Raw genomic sequence first — 20,169 nt, forward strand, 5'->3', positions numbered from 1 at the left:
ACACAATTAAAACAAGCACCACAATGAAAGCAAGTAATTTTTTTGTAATCAGGTCCTTTTAACTTCACACTTATTTTGGGTTTACAACCATTTTTAAATACATTTTCAAATAAACTACAAAAATAAAACATGGACACTGAAAAATTACACAAAAATACATGATAATTTAATACAAACGGATCTATTTCATTCTTTATTTTCCCATGCACAGAACGTTTTTCAAAAAAATATGCAATGACAAGTTCATTATGACAATAAAAAACAAATAAATAGTTGTATAAGAAATATGCAGAGACTCTCCTGTCTAGCACTAAAAGCCCCAAACTGACAAAAATAAAAGGAGTCACAGTTTTTGATGAACACATGGTAACCACAATGCTTTAATTAACCATCAAGGTTTAACTATTGATACACAGTATTTTTCTCATCGCTTACGTAAATATAGAAATATATTCCTAGTTTGATATAGGAAACCCCCACAAAAGCTAAACATTTACAGTTGACCAAGAGCAAATACCCCAGCTCTTTAGTTTGGTTTCCACTACATGGTCTAACAGCAGAAGCAAGGGCGAAGCTTTGCAGAGCACTCGGTTTTAACGTCAAGCAATATTTGTTTGTCTCCAGCAATTTATTTGTTAATTGGTCAGCACTTCCTAAAGCTTGTCCACTTAAAGTATACAATTGATCCCTCTTCCTATTATCTCTTGTTGCACCCAATAGGTAAAAGGGGCTAATGTGTCTGGCACAAGCTTGCCAATTGAAAAAATACATTCTTATATTAAAATGCTATCCAGATTGCACAGCCTTGACATCTAACAAGTTACGTAATTCCTTCTGTAACATATTTTTGTCTGAATATTTGGTAACATCAAAGCCTCTTTAGATAGCCCACTACTGATCTGTGCCTTTCATACTGCAATACTGAAAGTGTTCATCATAAGATGTGTATGCAGAAGGAATACAGCTGTCAATTGCAATACCGTACAGGACAGTAACAGATTTGACAATTTCCTCCCAAACTAAAATAAATAATACATTCATGTCAATAAATACTTAAAGACTAAAAAACATAACAAGTCTAAGCTAGGAGTTAGTATAGAACTCAGAAGACAAGTAAAAGTATTCAGTAGTTACTGTGAGGCATATTGAAGAAAGTCAACTAAGATGAACAATTCCTAATGAGTCAATCAGGGAGGGCCTCTCATTTAGCAACAGAGGGGCTCTTGTCTGCTTCAGTTCAATGTCTCCAGCGTGAAACCATGTTATCATACACAGACAGCAGCAAATCATGTGTAATGCAGGTTGTGATCACATGTTCACATCACCCTGGTTCACAATATCCTTCGACATGTGCTTTTGCTATATATCAAGACTGTCTGGCATTGAGGGGAAGTAAATAGGAACATTTAATGAGAGAAAGAAAAGTATATTAATACATGTACAATCCTAAAGGATCAAGTTTAGCAATATTTACCTTATCAATGTTTTTCACAATTAAACATCCTCCATGTTTAACTGCTCCAAAACATTTGTTACTGCACCACATCAACTACCTCTGGCCATGTTGTCGCGTTTTAGTTGGATGTATGTGTATGCTACAGGCCTGGCTACTTCAGTGGGCCATCCCAAGCTAAATATCTCTTTCAAGGTCCATTGAACTTTGCTGTAATATGTTGTATTTCTCCAATTCTCCCTAAAAACAATTTTCCAATACCGCCCTTCTCTTGACCTTTGAGCTGCACTGACAAACTAAATTGCTAAAAAACCTGTAGTGTCGGTAGGCCGAGTTATAGAGCCCCCCATCTGTCAGCCGGTGGAAACTCATTCACCTCCCCCACTTCTGAGTGTGGCTGCTCTCCCAGCTTGAATGTCAGTTTGTATCTCATCCGAACCTTTTCCTGCAAAACACACACACACGTGGAGACACTTAGCTTTGCAGGTTTCGTTTGCTTGCTGGAGCACACAAGAGCAAGTGTAGTGTTAATGTCAGTGGTCTTTATATCCTCAGTATACTGTTTGGCATGTAAGACTGTTAGAAAATGGTAAAAGTATGATATCAAGCCCAACACCGGAATACCGAATTTCACCACTAGGTGTCGCACTCGACTCAGCAGCCACCTGTGACTTCTGTTCCTGCAGTGTTAACACGTTGCCTCGTCTGTCTCGATGTGATAGATCGAGACCCTTCTGAAGTAAGACGGTGTTCTTTGAAATAAGTATAAAACATACAAATAGCTCCAGGCTAAGATTTACCTTGAGAGGATTTGCAAGCAGCATGACCTGAGTGATGGCAGCAGGTGGAAGGATCGGGTTAAAAGGAGCCAGCTCTGTCCCTGAGGGTGATTGCAGTCTCACTTTCATCGTCTGGTGGTAGCAGAACAGATTTCCATATTCATTAGAAAGATGTAGCCACCCACAATAATTTCATTTTAGGTCAAATATTGAGTTTATGAGTCAAACATCTGCCAATGTGAATTTTTTAGATATAAATGCACACAGCGTAGCTTGATATGCAGTAACATTTTTATCACAGAGGCACAGAATGGTTTACCTTGGGTACAGCAGCCTGCAGAGCAATGTTCCTCACTGGCAGAGGGGCGGTGTTAAGCATGGAGGCCACCATCACCAGTACATCAGGTCTACCTGCTGGACTGTCAGTGGCGAAATGCAGCAGAACACGGACCCCGCTTTTGTCATATGCTGTAACGGGACACATTTTACCTAAAAAAACAGCACACAAAGGGAAAAAGCAAAATGTGATTATTACAAAAATTGTACCAAGCTTAGAGTCTTTATAAATAAACAAGCTCCTACATTTACCATCTTACTGAAGGCTCTGACGCAGGTCTTTCATTTTGCACCTGATATAATAAATGCTTTCAGACCCTAATGAACATGTTTTCTAGTTTCACAAAGTTGCCAATGTCATCACTAAGGGGCATTATGGCTACAGCTCAATTTTCCATCCATCAAATGTTCTCAAAAAGCGGAGGGTTTTTACTTTCTATTGCCTTTTTTCTGATATTCAGAGTTTATCAAATTACCTCTACTATATTCATATGAACTTTTCCTTCAAGCCTTTTCAATCTCTTTACCCTCTCCACAGGGTATTCTATCAGGTCTGGGAGACCGGCCAAAGATGTTCCTTTAAGACTAACAACCAATTCCAATAAGTATTTTGGTACCCCAGTAATGCATTTTTATACAGCTTTAAAGATTGTAAAGCCTATTGCAAATGTACGACTGGGCGGCCCACCTGTTTGAACACTAAAATCTGTGGACAGCCGGACACATTCAATCTGTTATATTTGTTTTTTGGCCAAGGAGATAAAATGTGCTCTGAAGTGTGTCTGCCCTGTCCAATGCAAACCTTATTCTCTCTCTACCTCTGAAACATTGTGAAAAATATTTGGCCATTTCAGTGAAAATGACATTTTCAGATATAATAGACCCCAAAACATCTGAGTTTTACACACACACACACAGCAAAGGATATTTGAAGGGCTGAAAAAGCAATTTCCTCTCAAACGTTTGTCCGTCAACCCTATCCTAAGTATTGTGCTGAAGAACATCAAAATCCACTGGCACACACACACACAAAAACAAACTTGCTTATTATATGGTACTCACTTGGCTTGATGGCCTCCAAAGGGACAAAGACATTGGCCAGGGACACCTCTTGGCTCAGAGGGAGGACGGGGGACAGTGAGCGTAACAGAGGGCTGTCATCTGCCTGACACTTGGCCGGGGGGGGAATGGACCCTCCTTGCATCACTTCTATGAGGGACGTGCTGGAGAGACTGGAAGAGGGGAGAGCAGGAGCAAGCAGATCCTCGCTCCTGACCAGAGAGCTGCCAACGTCCATCACCCCCGATGTGCTGTGTGGATAATTCAAGTCTTTGTCAAAGATATTACAGGTGCCATAATGCCTCAACATATGCTGTCAGACAAACATTGGTAAAAAAAACAAGTTAAAAAGAAGCAAAACACTTTGCAACCAGGTTTTTTTAGACATTGGTGGAATGCAAAAACATTTGATTTTACTCCAATAGAGAACACAATGGCACTTAAACGCTCAACAGTATTCTTCAAAGCTTTCACAATTTACTATCGGCTCTCAGCCATTTTTACAATACTGCTTATTTAGTGGAGGCAATGGAGTCCTGCCAATCACTCTGCCTTTTGGAAACTTATGATTGAAAGCAGTTGAAATGTCATACTGTTGAGCATCTCAATAGACATAAAAGTGCCTTTAAACGTTAGACCCCCATGCAGGCATCAGAGTAAATATAATCCAGCATCCAATATATTATGAGTGACAGATAGACAGATTGCTGCTGATCTATGTTCCCGCAGGAAGACCTTTCAGACTGCCACAACATAAAATATGTCGACAACAAATGATATGTCCCAAGCGCAGTTAAACTGTTAAATCAATAGATAAGGATGGGGGGGCCACACCCTTGCCCTGACCCTTGCAGAATGTAAACATTTATCTTTGGAATTTGCACTGAACTGTATTTAATTGCACTCTACAAATGTGTCTGTTTCTTACTTTTGCTTATTTGTAAATCGTGTTTTTGGTTTTGACATTTTTTCCCATTCTGGTCGATAACATTCTTTACTAAATAACCATTTCCACCCTAGTTTTACCTCATGACACACGCATTACTCACATGTTAGGACTGCCCAGATCCAGAAAGCCAAAGTCTTGCAGATTGTTAATAAGAGAAGTTGAAGTGGTGTGTGACGCTCCAGTGGAGTCCCATTGTGGAGAGACAGTAGTGGCTGAGGAAGCAGGCGGGGCCATGATGAAGGACTGAGGAAGAGCAGCAGCCGGTGCTGTGGTGGTCAACACTGAGCTGAGAGGCTGTGGGAATATGATTGATGTTGTTGAGACAGATGCCGTAGAAACAGGAGGAGTGGAGAAAACAGTACCAGGGAAGCTTAAGGCAGAGGCTTTTGTAGAAGACTTGGCTGAGATTCCTGCAACGGTCACAGAAAGAGCGTCTGGATAAAGTGAAGATGTAGAGAACGAAGGATTGGAAGGCAAAGTGGTGTCAAAGAAATCCAAATCTTGACTGGAATCCTGGAAAACACAGCAATAAAAAGACACTGCTATTACCATTAAAATAATAGTCAAAAGTACATTTCAAAAGGTTGCTAGTCAAATTGAACTGTGCCTGTGGGTATGTATGTATTATTATGTACAATTCTTTGTATTTTTCTTATGATAGCTAAAATTGGATGACCATTTTAGTTTTCACTTCATATACAGTAGTACTGTAAATTGCATGAAATTATGAGCGGTTTTGTTTTTGTTTTATGTATGTTTATGTATGTTTTGTGTGTGAGGACACAATAGCCAATGCTCATGCTAGTGCTAATGGGGATCCTAATAAAGAATAAGAATAAGTCAACATTAGTCCAAATTATTGCAATTAGTTTAAATACCTGTAAAAATGACAAATCATTCCCCAGGTTTACTGGCGTTGATTTACTTGGAACAGGAGCGGGTTCATTCAGGCCTGTAAATGAACACAACAAAGGTTATTTGTGAATCTAAAACAGTTGATGTCTAATGCTGCCATGAAGAAAAAACATGATATTGCATGTTACCTAAAGATAGTAGCTCTTCATCCAGCAGAGAGAGGGCTGCTGAGGGGGCACTGGGGCTGGGGGACTGAGGGTCTGTAGCAGCAGACCCACACAGCAGGTCAGCCGGAAGAGAGAGAGAGGACATGGGGGGCTGCTGCTCTGGTAGAGAGACGCTGTGTGTGTCCAGACCCACCAGGTCAATCAGAATCTCCGACTGGTTCGTGCCACCTGAGTATGTCAGGTAGAGAAAACATGGGGAGTGAGAAAAAAATCAAAGATGTAGTCAATTTAAGGTAGATCATCGCCAATTTGAGATGCTGAGCCTCGCGTTGCCATGCACCCCTTTAAATAATAATTCAAAAATAAAAAGCAATATTGTGTGTGCGTGTCCACCCATCTGGTAGAGTTAGTTAACCCGACACACACACATAGACTGGAATACACCATCTGTAAACAGTACTTGCTACTTTTTTTATAGTCTTTTTTTTTTTAATTTTAACTATTCTGCTTCTTAGTTTTTTTAACCATGGTGAACTTATGTTTACTTATTGTGTTTTTATTAATAATAACATGTGCCTACTTTTTTTATGTAATATGTAACTCTACTCTTTTTAACTAATATGCTGTTGAATACATTACATTTCCCCGTTGCAGGACAAACAAAGGATTCTGACATACAGTATGTAAACTAACACCAACATGTATCCCTCGAGTCATTTAGACATGCAGATTTATTTCGGGCATTTTTCTTTAGCGAGGGTTGAGATCCTTTTTTTCGGATCCAATTGAGTGCAAAAAGTGACATTTAAAAAGTTCAAAATACATGTTTGTTTCCTGAACAATGCTCTAGTAGTTGTCAACATAATAACAGACCCAGCTGTGAACAACTCTCACAGAGAACAATGGATTTCTTTGCTTTCTTGCTTCTCTTAAGAAATGCCAGAAAGGGAATGGCCAAAGGCTTGTTATAATGCTGTAAACATACAAAGAGGACATACAAATCCCTGCTCAGACTAATTAAATGTACCTTGTCTGACTGATAATTGTGTTTGTTGTGCTTCTGCGGTCTCTCCATTGATGAGCTGTCCGTCCACAATCCTCTTATAGGAATTAATGACATGTGAGAGGTCATCACTGGCCTGCAGGATGTCTCCTGAGAAGAGCATTTCAAAGGTTAGACAGCAGTTTACAACCGATAAACAACTATTTAAAAAATCCACAGTGTTTCCTAAATGAAGAATCAGTGTGAGCATAATGACGAGTGGCCGTTCTGGTCTGACAGGATTTTGGGCTTACATCCGCATGATCATTCATTAATCAAACCTTTCAAACTTAAATTAGGATAGCGAGAGTAGTTCATCAGACTCTCTACGGGCAAAATTACAGGATTTCTTACCCAAGCTGCTGTCATTATCTTCCGTCTCAGTAGCGAGCTGAAACACGGTTTGCCTGAGCTTGTCGCAATCAGCATACAGCTCCTAGGAGATAATTAGAAATCACAGTATATTCATACCTTGAATCTCATTTCAGAAACTGCTGTGTCTTAGGATATGAAAAGAAAAGTGTTTCTCTTAAATAAAATATGTCAACTAAGACTTTATTTAGTGTGTTATTATTTACTATGAAAATGTATTATATATTTTTTAATTACTTAGGGCAGTTTACTTTATATTTTACATGTATTCACTTGAATCATTCTTAAACAAACCTGGCAATTCAAGCTAGGTTGGTTAATGTTAATTTATTTTATTTTATGTTTTTATCTGTTCACTCTTAACATACCGACAGCAATCAATAAAAAAAAAAAAAAGTGAACAATCTGGTAGCTCTGGCACCACACTGTCCATGTGATTCCAATCATTTCTTGGGCCTGAATTATATTTTAATTAACTATTACACTAGATTTAGCAACTTTTGCACCTAATGCTGCCAGCTACTTTTAATGAAAGACTTGACAACACTAGGCTGGGCTTTGGTTAGATAATTAAAAAAAGCTTATTCTTGCTGACTTCTTCAATGTTACCTACCCACTTTTAATGAAGAGTCTCAGAATGATGCCGTTTTCATTTACTGCTGCAAGTTTAAATGCTGCTTTGGGGCTGCATAGCCAAGTTTTTACATGTTTCTAAAAGGTCATTTTTGCACTAATGGGGAACTAACCCTAATGAGCTCCTTGTCTCCGTCCGTGGAGTCGTTCGGGCTGAAGTGAGCGAGCATCTCGTTAAGGAGTTTGACGCTGGTATTTACAGCCTCCAGTGTGCCTTTCTGCTTCGTCACTTTCTGTGTTCTGACATCGTCCTGGGGAAAGGAGCAAAAGTTGAGGTGCACTTGTTAATAGCACTCATTACATTTGTCTGACATTTAGATTCCAACTTTTCCAAAAGAAAGCCTCAGAAAATGAATTAAAAATAGCAATTGTTAACCATTTCATTTGACACTGACACACCTCCTTAACCATGTTCTTGATGAGCCGATTGGCCTCTTGCAGATCCTCAGGTTTTTTGCTCTTCAGCAGCTCAGCTAATCTCTGCAGTGAAAAAAAACCAAGACACTCAAAACTCATTTCCCACAGTTTGTCCAGATACGAACAGCAAAGCCGTACAACCTCTCAGATCTGAAAAAACAAAATTAACTCATAAATCAACTGCAGTCAACATTCAGTCGTGACCTGTTTCGCTGTGACGTAACCAGTGAGGTATTAGAGCCATAAGAAAAACGTGAGCTCTTTTTAGTGTCGTGTATACACATTAATAAATATGATGTATCTTTTTTTTTTCCACAATCTTCAATAAGTAATAAAACAAGCTATAGAAGTCAATAAAAAAAAAAACTTTTGATCCTTTAAAGCCTCGCAGTGGACAGTATTTTGTGAGAAAATCCTGCCATAACAACTCTCATAAAAAAATGAACAAAACATGAAAGTATATCACTATGAAAGTTTGCCGGTAGATTACGCACATTTGTTAAGGATTACATTTCTCATAAAATGGTCTTTCCAAAAATGTCAAACTATTTCACATTACTGATGATTTTAGAGATACGGCAAAAATACGCAGGCGCCTTGAACTACAGAGGAACATTATCTACACTGGGCCAATAAACACTGCATTAAAACTATGCATCTATAAAATAGATAAAACAAGAGAGAGTCATGAACAGTGAGCGAGTTGCAGTGTTCACATCCCAAAATAATAACTCTTACCTTGCTCTTCGTCTCGTCATCAAACACAGGATTCTTGGGTCGTGGAGAAGGAGACGGTATTAATGTAGCATCGAGAGGGATTTCTGGGTCAGTTAAGACAATACCTAAAATAAACATGACAACAAACACATACTTTACACTACAAATGACAGTTTCGAAATATCAAAGCAGGGTGAATTATTTTTGGATGTCACTGTTATGCAATCATATTGTGTCCAAATCCTCACCAGCATATTTTAACAATTTAAAAAGAGTCTCACCCTGTGACTTCAGCATTTCATACGCTTCAAAGACCTTTGCTTCATCTGGTAGAGACAGGGTCCAACTGTACAGCATCTCGATCACTTTTGTCTTCACTCTCTCCGATACTTTATCTCCTAGATACTGAAAAATGATAAATGCACAGCTTTAGAATTACACCAAACTTCAGTTCAAGAAAACATATCACCATTACATTGACATCTATGATACTTACTTTGGGTGAAACCACCTTAATTAATTCATTTAAAAATCTAAATTTCCCAACTTCATTGTGAAAACGTCTCCCGCAGTTTTTCATACAAGCCTCGAGAACCTAGAAAAGAAACCAACCAGAGATAAATATATTTTTTCCACTATAAAAAGTTTGTTTTTGAATTCAAGTGAAGTTATTTTACTACAGACCGTTAATGCTTGTATCGCCTCCCATTCCTGAGGGGACTGAATCTTGTGAGCCAGCAGTCTAACGGATATTTGAGGGCTATAAAATGAAGAACAAAAACTCATTAATACAAACCACTTAAAGTCTGCACTAACTGTTGCTAACACAGATTAGCAACATTAGATGGACGTGACTCCACGTTAGGGGGGAGATTGTTGGTTAATGACCATACCCTTCCAGTTCCTTATTGATTTGGTCACAGAATCCCATTATAAACTCCCAGTCTTCCTGTCTGTTGGAAGGGCTGGTGGCTTTATCTGGGGAAAAAATAAAATAATATGATCTCTCATGCTCTTACAGTACATTAGCAATATGTGTATCTATCTACAGGTTCACAACACAGGCTGGAGCTTTGTGATGAAAATTAAACTCGCTCAATAAGCAACCCAGCCTGTTTTTTATCCACCCGTGTTCTGGTATTCTTACATACATTGTTGAAAGACCTGTTTGCACTTAGATAAGCTAAAGCCTGGAGGTGTTTACAACAGCCCTACGTAAGCAAATGCAAAGCCGTGTGTGGGTCACCAGCATAATAACTTAATTTGTGCCAGCATTTCAACATACCGACTACAAATCCAGCAGTATAAAGCAAACATCCAAGCTGAGTTTAGCTAGCTACATCCACCAGGTACTACCAGCAGCTGTGTGTTAGCCACTTTCTGACAACACAGACGAATTAGCACGATACTCTTGAGTTTCAGCGATGTCATGTGAGTCAAACTACTGTGTCGGACACCAGCGGCAGCACAGTACATGAGTGCACATCTCTATGCGAATAAACGAGATTAAATAAGAGTTTAACAGTGTACTTACTAAGCCAGGACTCCAGCGATTCTCCATCCTCCGCCATGTTTGCTCTGTGAGGCAAACAACGCGTGACTCGCGCTGCCTTCATGTCCCGTCGGACAAATGGGAGCTGCTGATACTGCTTGCTAAGTAACTGCAAGAATTTCGTTCAGGTTAATAATAATGTTTTTTTTTACGACAATATCATATTGTTCTTTTCACGAACACACAATAACATGCACATTGGAAATACATTTTACCAAACTGCTTCACAAAGTATCGTTTCTGTTGTGCTTGATTTCAACGTCTAAATACTTTTTTCTCATTAGGACTGGATAGAGATTTACGTAATAATAATAGCAGAGGTAGGAGAAGTACTCAGATCTTGTAAAAGTAGTACCACAGTGTATGAATACTTTGTTACAAGTAAAATACCTGCATTAAAAATGTTAACTAAGTAAAAGTATAAAAGTATTAGCATCGAAATATACTAAAAGTACCAAAAGTAAAAGTACTCATTATGCAAATTGAGCCATTTTAGAATGGTAGGCTATATTATACGTTTTGATTATAATTATTGATGCATAAATGTGTTTATTAAAGCCGGTAAACGTGCAATCGGCAAAGTAACTAAGTAGTGGAGTAAAAGTAGACGATTTACCTCTGAATTGTAGTCGGTAGAAGTACAAAACTGGAAATACTCAAGTAAAGTACAAGTCTCTCAAAATTGTACTTAAGTACTGTACTTGAGTAAAAGTACTTAGTGACTTTACACACCACAGATGATAGAGATACAGACAGTGAATACAACATAATGATAATATATAAATGGTGAATATTGGATATTTACATCAATGCATGTTTAGTAGGCTACAAGTGTTGTCATTACACTCAGCTTTTAAATCTGTATTTTACCATTGCTAGCCTCTTGAACACTCCTCACATTATCTTTCTCTTTGTTCTATCAACACTCTCCTCACTTATGTTTACATACATGTTTGCAAAGTCAATAATATACCAAGGCTACATATCCACAGACTCCTAGGTAAAGATAATTGTAGGCTTAGTCAATTGCATAGTTGTTTTGTCAGGTTGAATGTTGAACTCTAAGATTGGTCTACCAGCTTCAGTTAAGAAATAAAATACATGAAACAACATTGTTTGACGACAACAGTTAGTATAAGAAAATCCTGAGCATCATTTGGAGAATGTCCAAGGTTTCTGCTATAAATTGTGGCATGTTTATTTGTTCTGTCTGTCCATTTACCATATAGAGACAACATCTGACCCTGGGAAGCTAAAGGCCCGTTATGAACTGACATTGAATCCATCTGTTCAGCAATCACTCCTCCCCTACCATAGTGCAAATTACCACACTCCTCCACGAATAGACTAGTCTGCTCCCTTCTCCACTAGATGTGACTGCATGAGCAACAGTCTTGAACTCATGATGTCATTGTGGCTCCAGCTCAAATATGACGCGTGTAACAATGCTACAGCCTAACAGGTGGCTTCACATGCCTCTGTTGATCTACTGAGGAAGCACATATGGTTGCAAAATAGTTCCGAGAACAAGTGCCAGGGTTGGGTTGGCAAGATAACCACTATCTCTCGCCAGATCTCTTATATTACTTCGAGTGGAGCAGCATCTCTTTGCCTTTGTTAAAGTGGACCTATCATGCTATATTTGAATAATATAGTGTAGGACCATACCTATATAAGGCATATTTATACTTTTTTTTTTTTCAAAATACCAAACAGATCATGCATTTTAGCCATGCCTCATTTCACTCAATTTGCACTTTTTTAGCTCTGTTTTTGCAAGGGCTGATTCTGTGAGAACAGCACCACCTATAGGCCTGGCATATGTACTACAGCGTCTCCAGCGCTTTCGAACGGCAATGGCCGTGGCAGTCTCCTCCTGATTGGTGGAGTTGGCCCAATAGCCGTAGCGCCACTGTCCTGACATCAGGACAGTGTTCAAATCTGGATCAGTTTTTATCAGATCCGTTGCAGCCCCTTTTTTAGAGATTTGGGTATGGAAGAAAAATAGAGAGGGTTGTGTTTTCTGACACTTGGTGAGCTCCCTGGAACACCGGGGACACATATTCATGTATAAAAGACGTACAAAAGTGCATTTTGCATGATAGGTCCCCTTTAAGTATTTGTGGAGAGTCCTCACCCCCTGCTCTCACTCCTGGCTTTGAAGCACACAAGCGCGTTAAGACTTCAGACATCTAATTTCTGATTCTCACACTGCTTTACTCAAGTCAGCACCTGTGGGTTTCACCCTTGAAAGGGAACGTTTGGAGAGGTTGGAGTAACCTCGTCTTGATATAGTTTCATCCTCTGTTTGGCTTTATATGCTGCTGTGAGGATAAGTGCTTTCTTATGCAGGACTATGAAAAAAGGTAGTGGACAAAGATCAATCTTTTATCTTTTCATTGTCATTTTTTGTTGTTTTTCTAAATGCTCCCTATACGAGTCAGGACTGTCATGTTGATACTCTACAACCCAGTCCAAAACATGAATGATTTTGAGGATGCATGTTTCTGCCTTTAACCCCATTTGAATAACTATTGTGCATTGAAGCCTTTCTGTATGGCTGTAGGCTAACGTCATGTCGTCAGTCAGCATCTTTCACTTTTTTTATTTTTGCGTTGTCCCGCACAGCTGGCACTTACTGGCCCTGTAATGGAGAGTTATTTCACATCACACAGGTGCATCATGTACATGCTACTGGGCCCTGGTTTAAGTCTTCGTGGCATGGTTTCCACATGTTCTTTGATGTGGGTTTGGTGTGTCAGGGCCTTTAAGCGATCACCAACTTTTTTTACAGGTTGTTGCACACTCTTGGCTTTGAACCACCTTTTGAAGCAACAGGCAGTTTTCACAGAAGTCTTTTGTCACATAGTCATAGTGTTTATAGCAATAAATGCTTTTCCTATTACAAGTCGAATGCCTGTTGTGAAAAAAGTTCTAGAGCTCCATTCCTCTTTCTTCTATGTGAGTCATTGAGGGTGGGTGTCCTTCAAACGTAGTTCTATTGAAAATATAATGTGAGTAGTTTGGTCTTTAACTCTCTTTAGTGATGAACTCAGAGAGCAGCACATGCCTGAGGGGGAATCAAAATGTTTGATTTCACTGTTTAAAATGGCCATGTACATTTTTTTATGCATTTCATACATCACATTGTGGCATGAGACTGAATCTGCCCACCGCCGATGATCCTCCCTTTCCAGCTGCAGTCCGCTTCTCTAGTCTTCACTCACAGGACCACCGGCCTGCATGCAATTGATCTAATTAATGTTGAATACATTTAAAATCTTTATCTCAGAGCTTCTTATACTGTATGGCCATGTGGTGGCACTAACAGCTCAGAGAGGACTTAAGGTGTGTATTTAATGTGTAGTAATGTTAAGAGGTGGAATAAAGCAGCATTTGGTGTGACACAATCTTAAACATTGGTCCCCAGGACTATCTTTTGAATTGTATGGCTGGTGTGGTGAGGACTGACGCATGGAGTTTGTTTACACCAAGTATTAACTGTGACAGACACATAAGAAGGATGAGGCTTTTTCTCCCTTATCTCCACTTTGAGAAATATGGATTCACACTGAGCTTTCAACTGCTGCTGCACTTATTTTGAGTAGAAATTAAGAAGTGGGAAATAGGGCCTCAGGAAATGCCCATTAAGTCGGACAAATAAGCAACATGAAGATAAAAGGTTTATCTACCAACATGAATTTAAAAAAAAAGTGTTTTCTGACTCAGCGCCTCCGTTTCTGTGTGAGAAATTCCTCCTTTTCTTATTTTTAGTTCTTGAATACAGCTTCGAGCTGCATGTCAGAAGCCAGTCCATGAAGCTGTGAAGGGCTCACGATTCACTATGGCAACCTTGAAATAAAGCGCAACAGTTTATTTATGGTCATGTGGGTGGAAGAATAGTGCATTTGCTTACCCATGTACACATAGTTGTGTGTTTTTTTGCCAGTAAAGCACAACACCAAGGCTGTGACTTTCAAACACATTTATTGATTTAACCAAAAACACATCATCTTACCACAAACCCTAGCTCTACGAATCCTATGCAATATGTGAGTCAATGGCAGGACCATATTTATGAACTATGACACAATGAAATGCTATGTATAAATCAAAGATATTAATACGGAAGGAAAATTATGACAGGAAATAAAATGAGATCGTCGGCAATGATTGAGGCTAGTGATTAGGGTTTGGAATTAGTTTAGTGACTGGATGCGATCAATTCATACAGTAACTAATTGACTTAACACTGCATGTGACTGAGAAAATTAATGGCTTCAAATATAGATAGCTCACAACCTCCGCTTAATCATCTTTCCCCCAGACCAGACACAGCTTTATTAAACAACATCTCTGCATCTCTTTTTTTTCAATTCAAAATGAGCTTCGTTAGCATGACCATGGCATGACATCTCTGCATTATACAACAGAACCATCCTGTTATAGTATCATATAGAGAGACACTCTTTGCTTTGTGAGAAATGATTGGGATGATGAAACACAAGGTTGGCAAATGATCAATCATTAAAATGAAGAAGTCTTTTGGATCACACTCCACAGGGCCGACACACAAATCAAATTCATATGCACGTATTAATCAAGTATTCCAGTGGAGACAAATACTTTGCCTTGAAGCAAATCATCAGTTAAAAAAACAACAATCGTTCTTACAGGTTACTGATGTAATTAAAAAGTGTCACCTTCAGGACGACAAATATACCCTCCAGTCTAATTATCTTTGAATATTTCATCATTTCATATCTTGAAAAGTGATTCAGAAACATGGGCAATGACTTGCCTTTTTATTAGTTTGTTATTTCAGGCATCAATGAAATCTGTATACAAGGAGTAGCAGATATATCCAGTCATACAAATCATGCGCATACAAATGAAATAAGAATTACACCTACAAATATGAGTAGATCTAAATAATGTATAAATAACACACGTCTTTCTTTCTTTTTGTTAGCACATATTCCTTTCTAATTGTCCAAAGATCTTTCTCTTTCTCTGATTAAGTTTTTGAGAGAAAAATCTATGATGAATGAATAATTCTCAAAATCCCCTCTGGATAATCCATTTCTTTATTAACTTAAAATGTTGTTGGAAAAAAATTAAAACCTTTAAAAATGAATAAAATCTATGTTGTTTTGCTTCCCATACTATAATGTAGTTTATTTTGTTGTGTGACATCAATTAAAAATATTGTTTTAATTTGTGACGCAGTTTTATTTTTGTTTTATTTTCTCAATGCTTCTAATAATGTCAACCAAGACAGCTATTAAATGAGATCCATAACAAGTGTGCATGCAGCTCTTGTTGTCTCACAGCCTCTGTACTAAAGAAACATCTAAAACTCAAGAGGTTAATCATTTGCTGTCAGGTATAGCAGATGCTTTTAGAGCTAATGTCGGTACGGGTTGCCATGGTTATTTGTCTGCTACTGACAAGTAGGCTCTCACACATTGATCTAGTAATCAAAGTTTTAACAGTATGTTGAACGATGGTATATATATATATATATATATATATATATATATATATATATATATATATATATATATATATATATATATATATATATATATATATATATATATATATATATATATATATATATATATATATAAAAGACAAGTATATATATATATATATATAGGGTACTTTACTGTGAGTTTGGATGAAGGGTTTTTAAGTATGTCGATGATTATTTTACTGAGATGCTTCCTGCGGTCAAGGTTTTGTGTAACCACTTGAATGTGTGGCTCAAGAACACAATCCACTTAAACTAGCAAAGCAGGAGTAAGTGAAATATCTCAAAAGGGAAAGACATAATAGATTTCTCTAAAAAAGCTTTCTTATGTTTGAACATCCATGATAGCTAAAAAGTGAAAAGGGCAACTTTAATAACCCAAGGCCAACATGATTTTGGATACATTTAAAGCAACACAGAACGTCACAGACTTTTGACTTTTATATTACCCTTTGGGTGTGACAGATGATTCACAGTAGGAAAATAATAAAATATGTGAAGCGTTACAATTTAATCATCAGTTGTTATTTCACTGAGATTCAAATGGGAAAAAATTGCAACCTTAAAAAATGAATAAAATCTAATCCAATGTTTTGATTCCCAAATTATGATATAGTTTATTTTGTCGTTTGTGTCATAACTTACAAATAATGTTGTGCCACTTGAACATTATAATAAAAAGATTAATCCTTATTTAAATTCCAAATTAAAATAAAACATATTTGGGGTAACCTCAGTATATACAAATATTTATAAACAGATGAGGAAAGGTGGCTTAACGATTAGGGAGACAGTGAAAACGAAGCCCTGGCAGTTGTGTATGTGTGTTTCATCAAATTGCATCAGTGACAGTGAGACCAAGCAAGGCCAGAGCTCAAATAAATGTCTTTTTATATTTTGTCATAGAACACATGCAGGAGAAACTGTCAGCTGGCTTTGACAAAATGTTAAAAGATCAGTGATCAAGCTGTCAGCTTGAAAAAGACAAGTCTCCTTGGAAAAGGCAGTTGGGTCACAAAACAAACCTTTCTCTAGACTGCAATATGTGCAGTCTAGATCTAGATCTAGATCTAGATCTAGATCTAGATCCCTCCGCTTCGCGTCGGGCTCCTGATCTGCCTGTCGGTGTTCTTTTACCCATAATGACCGCGTCGCTGCACATTATCCCTTACTTAATATACACATGATGCTTGATAAACATTTCCTTTATTTCCCCTTTGACCCAGTACAGGAAGACATTTTGACAGAATATGTGACACAGGTACACATTATAAAATGATGCTTCAGTTTTAAGGTTCTGCTATGCTGGCTCACTGTCATACTGTCATGAATAACTGGAACAATATATAAAAAGAGCCCACATTCATAATATTAGTAACACCGGTGTTTTTCCCACTACAACACGTCAACATGTCTTCAGTTTCAAGCCTGTGTGGTCTTGCCCAGGGGCGTTATAGACAGCTACATCACTTTCCTGTTAAGTTGTGTCTACTGGATTTCAACCTGGTGAAATTTACTCATCTTGTATGTTTAAATTTGGACATTTGGACACGATGGGGGGCAGCTTGTTGCAGGGCGGGGAAACGTGTGGCAGCAGGTGTTCAGTTGAAACAGTAGGTAGTAAAGATGCTTTGGTCAATTTAAAATCGATCTTTTAACATTTATTTAGTGTTGGTAGAGACAGTACATAAACTGTCTGGTCTCCTGTTAGTCCTTTTTGGATTGATCCATTAAGTCATCTGAAATATGGGGAGTGAAATGATATTAGTTGAAATATTGTCATTTCCAGCATATCAATTGCATTATGGCTGGTAATGCTGCCATGAGGAGGAGTAGGTTGTAAGGTTCAAAGTCTCTGATACTCACAAAGAGAACATAGTGAATTCTGGGAAATGCTGGTTTTGGCATCACAAGACATGAAAGGCTGGCTGGACCTGCACTAATGAGACCCTGGAGACCCTAACAAAGGTTTCCCTCAAAGGGATATGGGTTATCAAACTGAGTTCCACAATATCTTGACATTTATGGAAAAAAGTGTTCCATGAAAGTTCACAGAATGGCATTTGCTTTTCATGGTCTGGCTTCTATTATTTGGGCTATGTTTACTTTTTGTTGGCCCAATCCCATCTTCCACCCTTAAACCTCAAGCCCTGAACCCGTAAGGATTTAACTGACACCTAAATGCCCTTTGAGTGTGAGAGGCTGAAAGGGCTTGCGTATCAACCCGTATATTTATTTGTGGGGATTTATTTTACGTTCTTTTACTTACTGATTAGAATGTTTTCCAATCTCTTGCCTAACACGAGCAGAGGTAATTGTCTAATTTGTCATTTCTGTAATCTGAATACATTTTTTTGTGAAAACAGCATCATTGTAAATTGTGTAACTTTTTATTTTATTATATTTTTTATTATATTATAACTTTTTTAAAACTAGAATACTTTTGTATGCATATAACATATGTAACATTAAGCAGTCTGTGGCTCTTTTTCTGCTGTAACAACGTACATATTCTGATTCTGATTAATCAAAAGAAAAAGAAAATGTTGATAAATATGACGACAATGGCGGACTCTAAAGAGGTTAGAGTAGATGCTGCATTGGTTGTATCAGAGGTGGAGAGTATTCTTTCTTTGAAGAGAGAAAAATGCACAGCAAGAAAAGCTTTTCTCGATTGGGAAAGCTATTCCCCCGACAGGCCTCGGTGACCGTGATCGATGGTATTGAGCAGATGGCCCGTCGAAACAACTGCCAAGCATCTTTTGAAAGTGCCTGCTCTTTCCCAACAGTTTCCAATAACCGCTTCTCAGATTGTTAAACTCAACCAACTATCAATCTATCATACTAAATATCACTGAATTCAATTTGGAGGTGGCAATTATGCATACCCCCCATTTGAAAAATATTTTTAAACCTTTCTTTGGACGTTTTTCATTTCTGTGTGTGCACACTGCCCTGAAGCATTTTATGGTGATTGGCGGGGCGTTTAACTTTGATGATTAGGTTCAATTGGCATTCGCTTTGAATTCATGAGGACAAGTGGTTCAACCATTTTAAGAACACAGGCGCTGAGAATTCTTCGCCAAGAATCTGACTCAATTTAATCAAGAATACCTTTATGAAACACTTAGAAAGGTATGAGTGAATGTGGCCAATCGCTCCATATTTTCCATACTGTGGATTTGCATACTGTGGATTTGCAATGCAAATCATTTTGAAGGGACTTTGGGGGAAATAAATAAATACAATCTCCAAAGATAAATGAATGTGTGCTATGGCCAATAGAGAATGCACTTCAGGGTAGATAAACTGGAAGGATAACTGACTCGACTGAGTCTCTTTGCTCTCTCGGATATAGAAGGCTCCATCTTGTCTGTTTCAGCTTCAGCTTGACGCATTTTCCCATACAACCATTTGTGAGGAGAACAAGTGAAAAGAATAAATTATACTTGAACCTTGAAAATGAGCATATCATATAAATTAGATTAGCAGCCTTGGAGAAGAAACTAGACATTCAGAACAACTTTTTAGAAACATGTTTATGAGAAGTGAGTTTTAAGCACTGATTGATGCAGTTCTCTGATTTGGTGCTGGGATAATAGAAGATATTTTCTTAAGCTTTTTCATACAGTATGCTGACTGAAAAATAGTTTACATCCACTGAGTTGGAAATAGTTCTGAATAACATATTGTTTTGTTGAGTATTTTCATGTAATGTCTGCACATATTTTGGTTGTAATCATAAACACAGAAGTCTACCATTATCCATCTTCATCTGCAGCAAAACAATTTTTACAAGGACATTGGATTGTGTTAGAACGAAAGTAATTACAGGTTTTCTTTTGCATTGCTGTGTTTGCTGCTTATGTTAAGCCACTACTTGTGAAAAAGGGTTAAAGAAAATGAAATCCATCCCAAAGTGCCATGATATAATCACAACATCCGACTTTCTAAAGATCGCTCAGAAATAATGAAGCATAATTTAATAAAATGAGTGGAACCGATTAATTCGAGGTTGGCAATCATAAAAGTCTATTGCAAATCATAATGCTGAAATATTTTCTGGTTTTTACACCTTGGATGGTCAGAATAAAATAAGTTTAATCATTTTTGTGTGTTTGATCCAGTTTTTACAGAAATCTCTCAAACAAAATAAGAGCATTCAAAAACCTTCCTGTGAAGAGAAGTGTTATGTAAGGAAATATTTCAAGGGTAGAGATAAAAAATATATGCTTTACCAAGTGTACTTTTATAAATTGCTCTACATAAGTGGTCAGAAAAAGGAGATAAACAGATCATGTA

General features: G+C 37.8%; 1 protein-coding gene across 1 annotated transcript; it reads right to left on the reverse strand.

The window, feature by feature from the left end:
* Window positions 1-162: 162 nt before the first annotated feature.
* On the reverse strand, window positions 163-10,390 carry gga3a (golgi associated, gamma adaptin ear containing, ARF binding protein 3a). The gene is made up of 17 exons (XM_034130336.1): window positions 10,314-10,390; window positions 9,673-9,757; window positions 9,464-9,539; window positions 9,276-9,374; window positions 9,061-9,184; window positions 8,801-8,904; window positions 8,045-8,125; window positions 7,759-7,896; window positions 6,995-7,076; window positions 6,626-6,751; window positions 5,620-5,826; window positions 5,455-5,528; window positions 4,677-5,089; window positions 3,631-3,878; window positions 2,552-2,721; window positions 2,254-2,364; window positions 163-1,898 (listed from the first exon to the last, which is right to left on the reverse strand). The coding sequence occupies exons 1-17, from the start codon at window positions 10,348-10,350 to the stop codon at window positions 1,788-1,790; spliced, it is 2,286 nt and encodes a 761-aa protein (XP_033986227.1). The 5' UTR covers window positions 10,351-10,390; the 3' UTR covers window positions 163-1,787.
* Window positions 10,391-20,169: the final 9,779 nt, after the last annotated feature.

This window comes from Trematomus bernacchii, unplaced genomic scaffold, assembly GCF_902827165.1.
Source record: "Trematomus bernacchii unplaced genomic scaffold, fTreBer1.1, whole genome shotgun sequence".
Lineage (NCBI taxonomy): Eukaryota > Metazoa > Chordata > Actinopteri > Perciformes > Nototheniidae > Trematomus > Trematomus bernacchii.

Excerpts from the sequence above, each read along its gene's own strand:
- gga3a (XM_034130336.1), bottom strand. The coding sequence starts at position 10,350 with ATGGCGGAGGATGGAGAATCGCTGGAGTCCTGGCTTA. Across the intron at positions 8,126-8,800 it reads ATGACGAGACGAAGAGCAAG|AGATTAGCTGAGCTGCTGAA; the intron begins GTAAGAGTTATT and ends TTTTCACTGCAG. Across the intron at positions 5,529-5,619 it reads TGAAGAGCTACTATCTTTAG|GCCTGAATGAACCCGCTCCT; the intron begins GTAACATGCAAT and ends GTTCATTTACAG.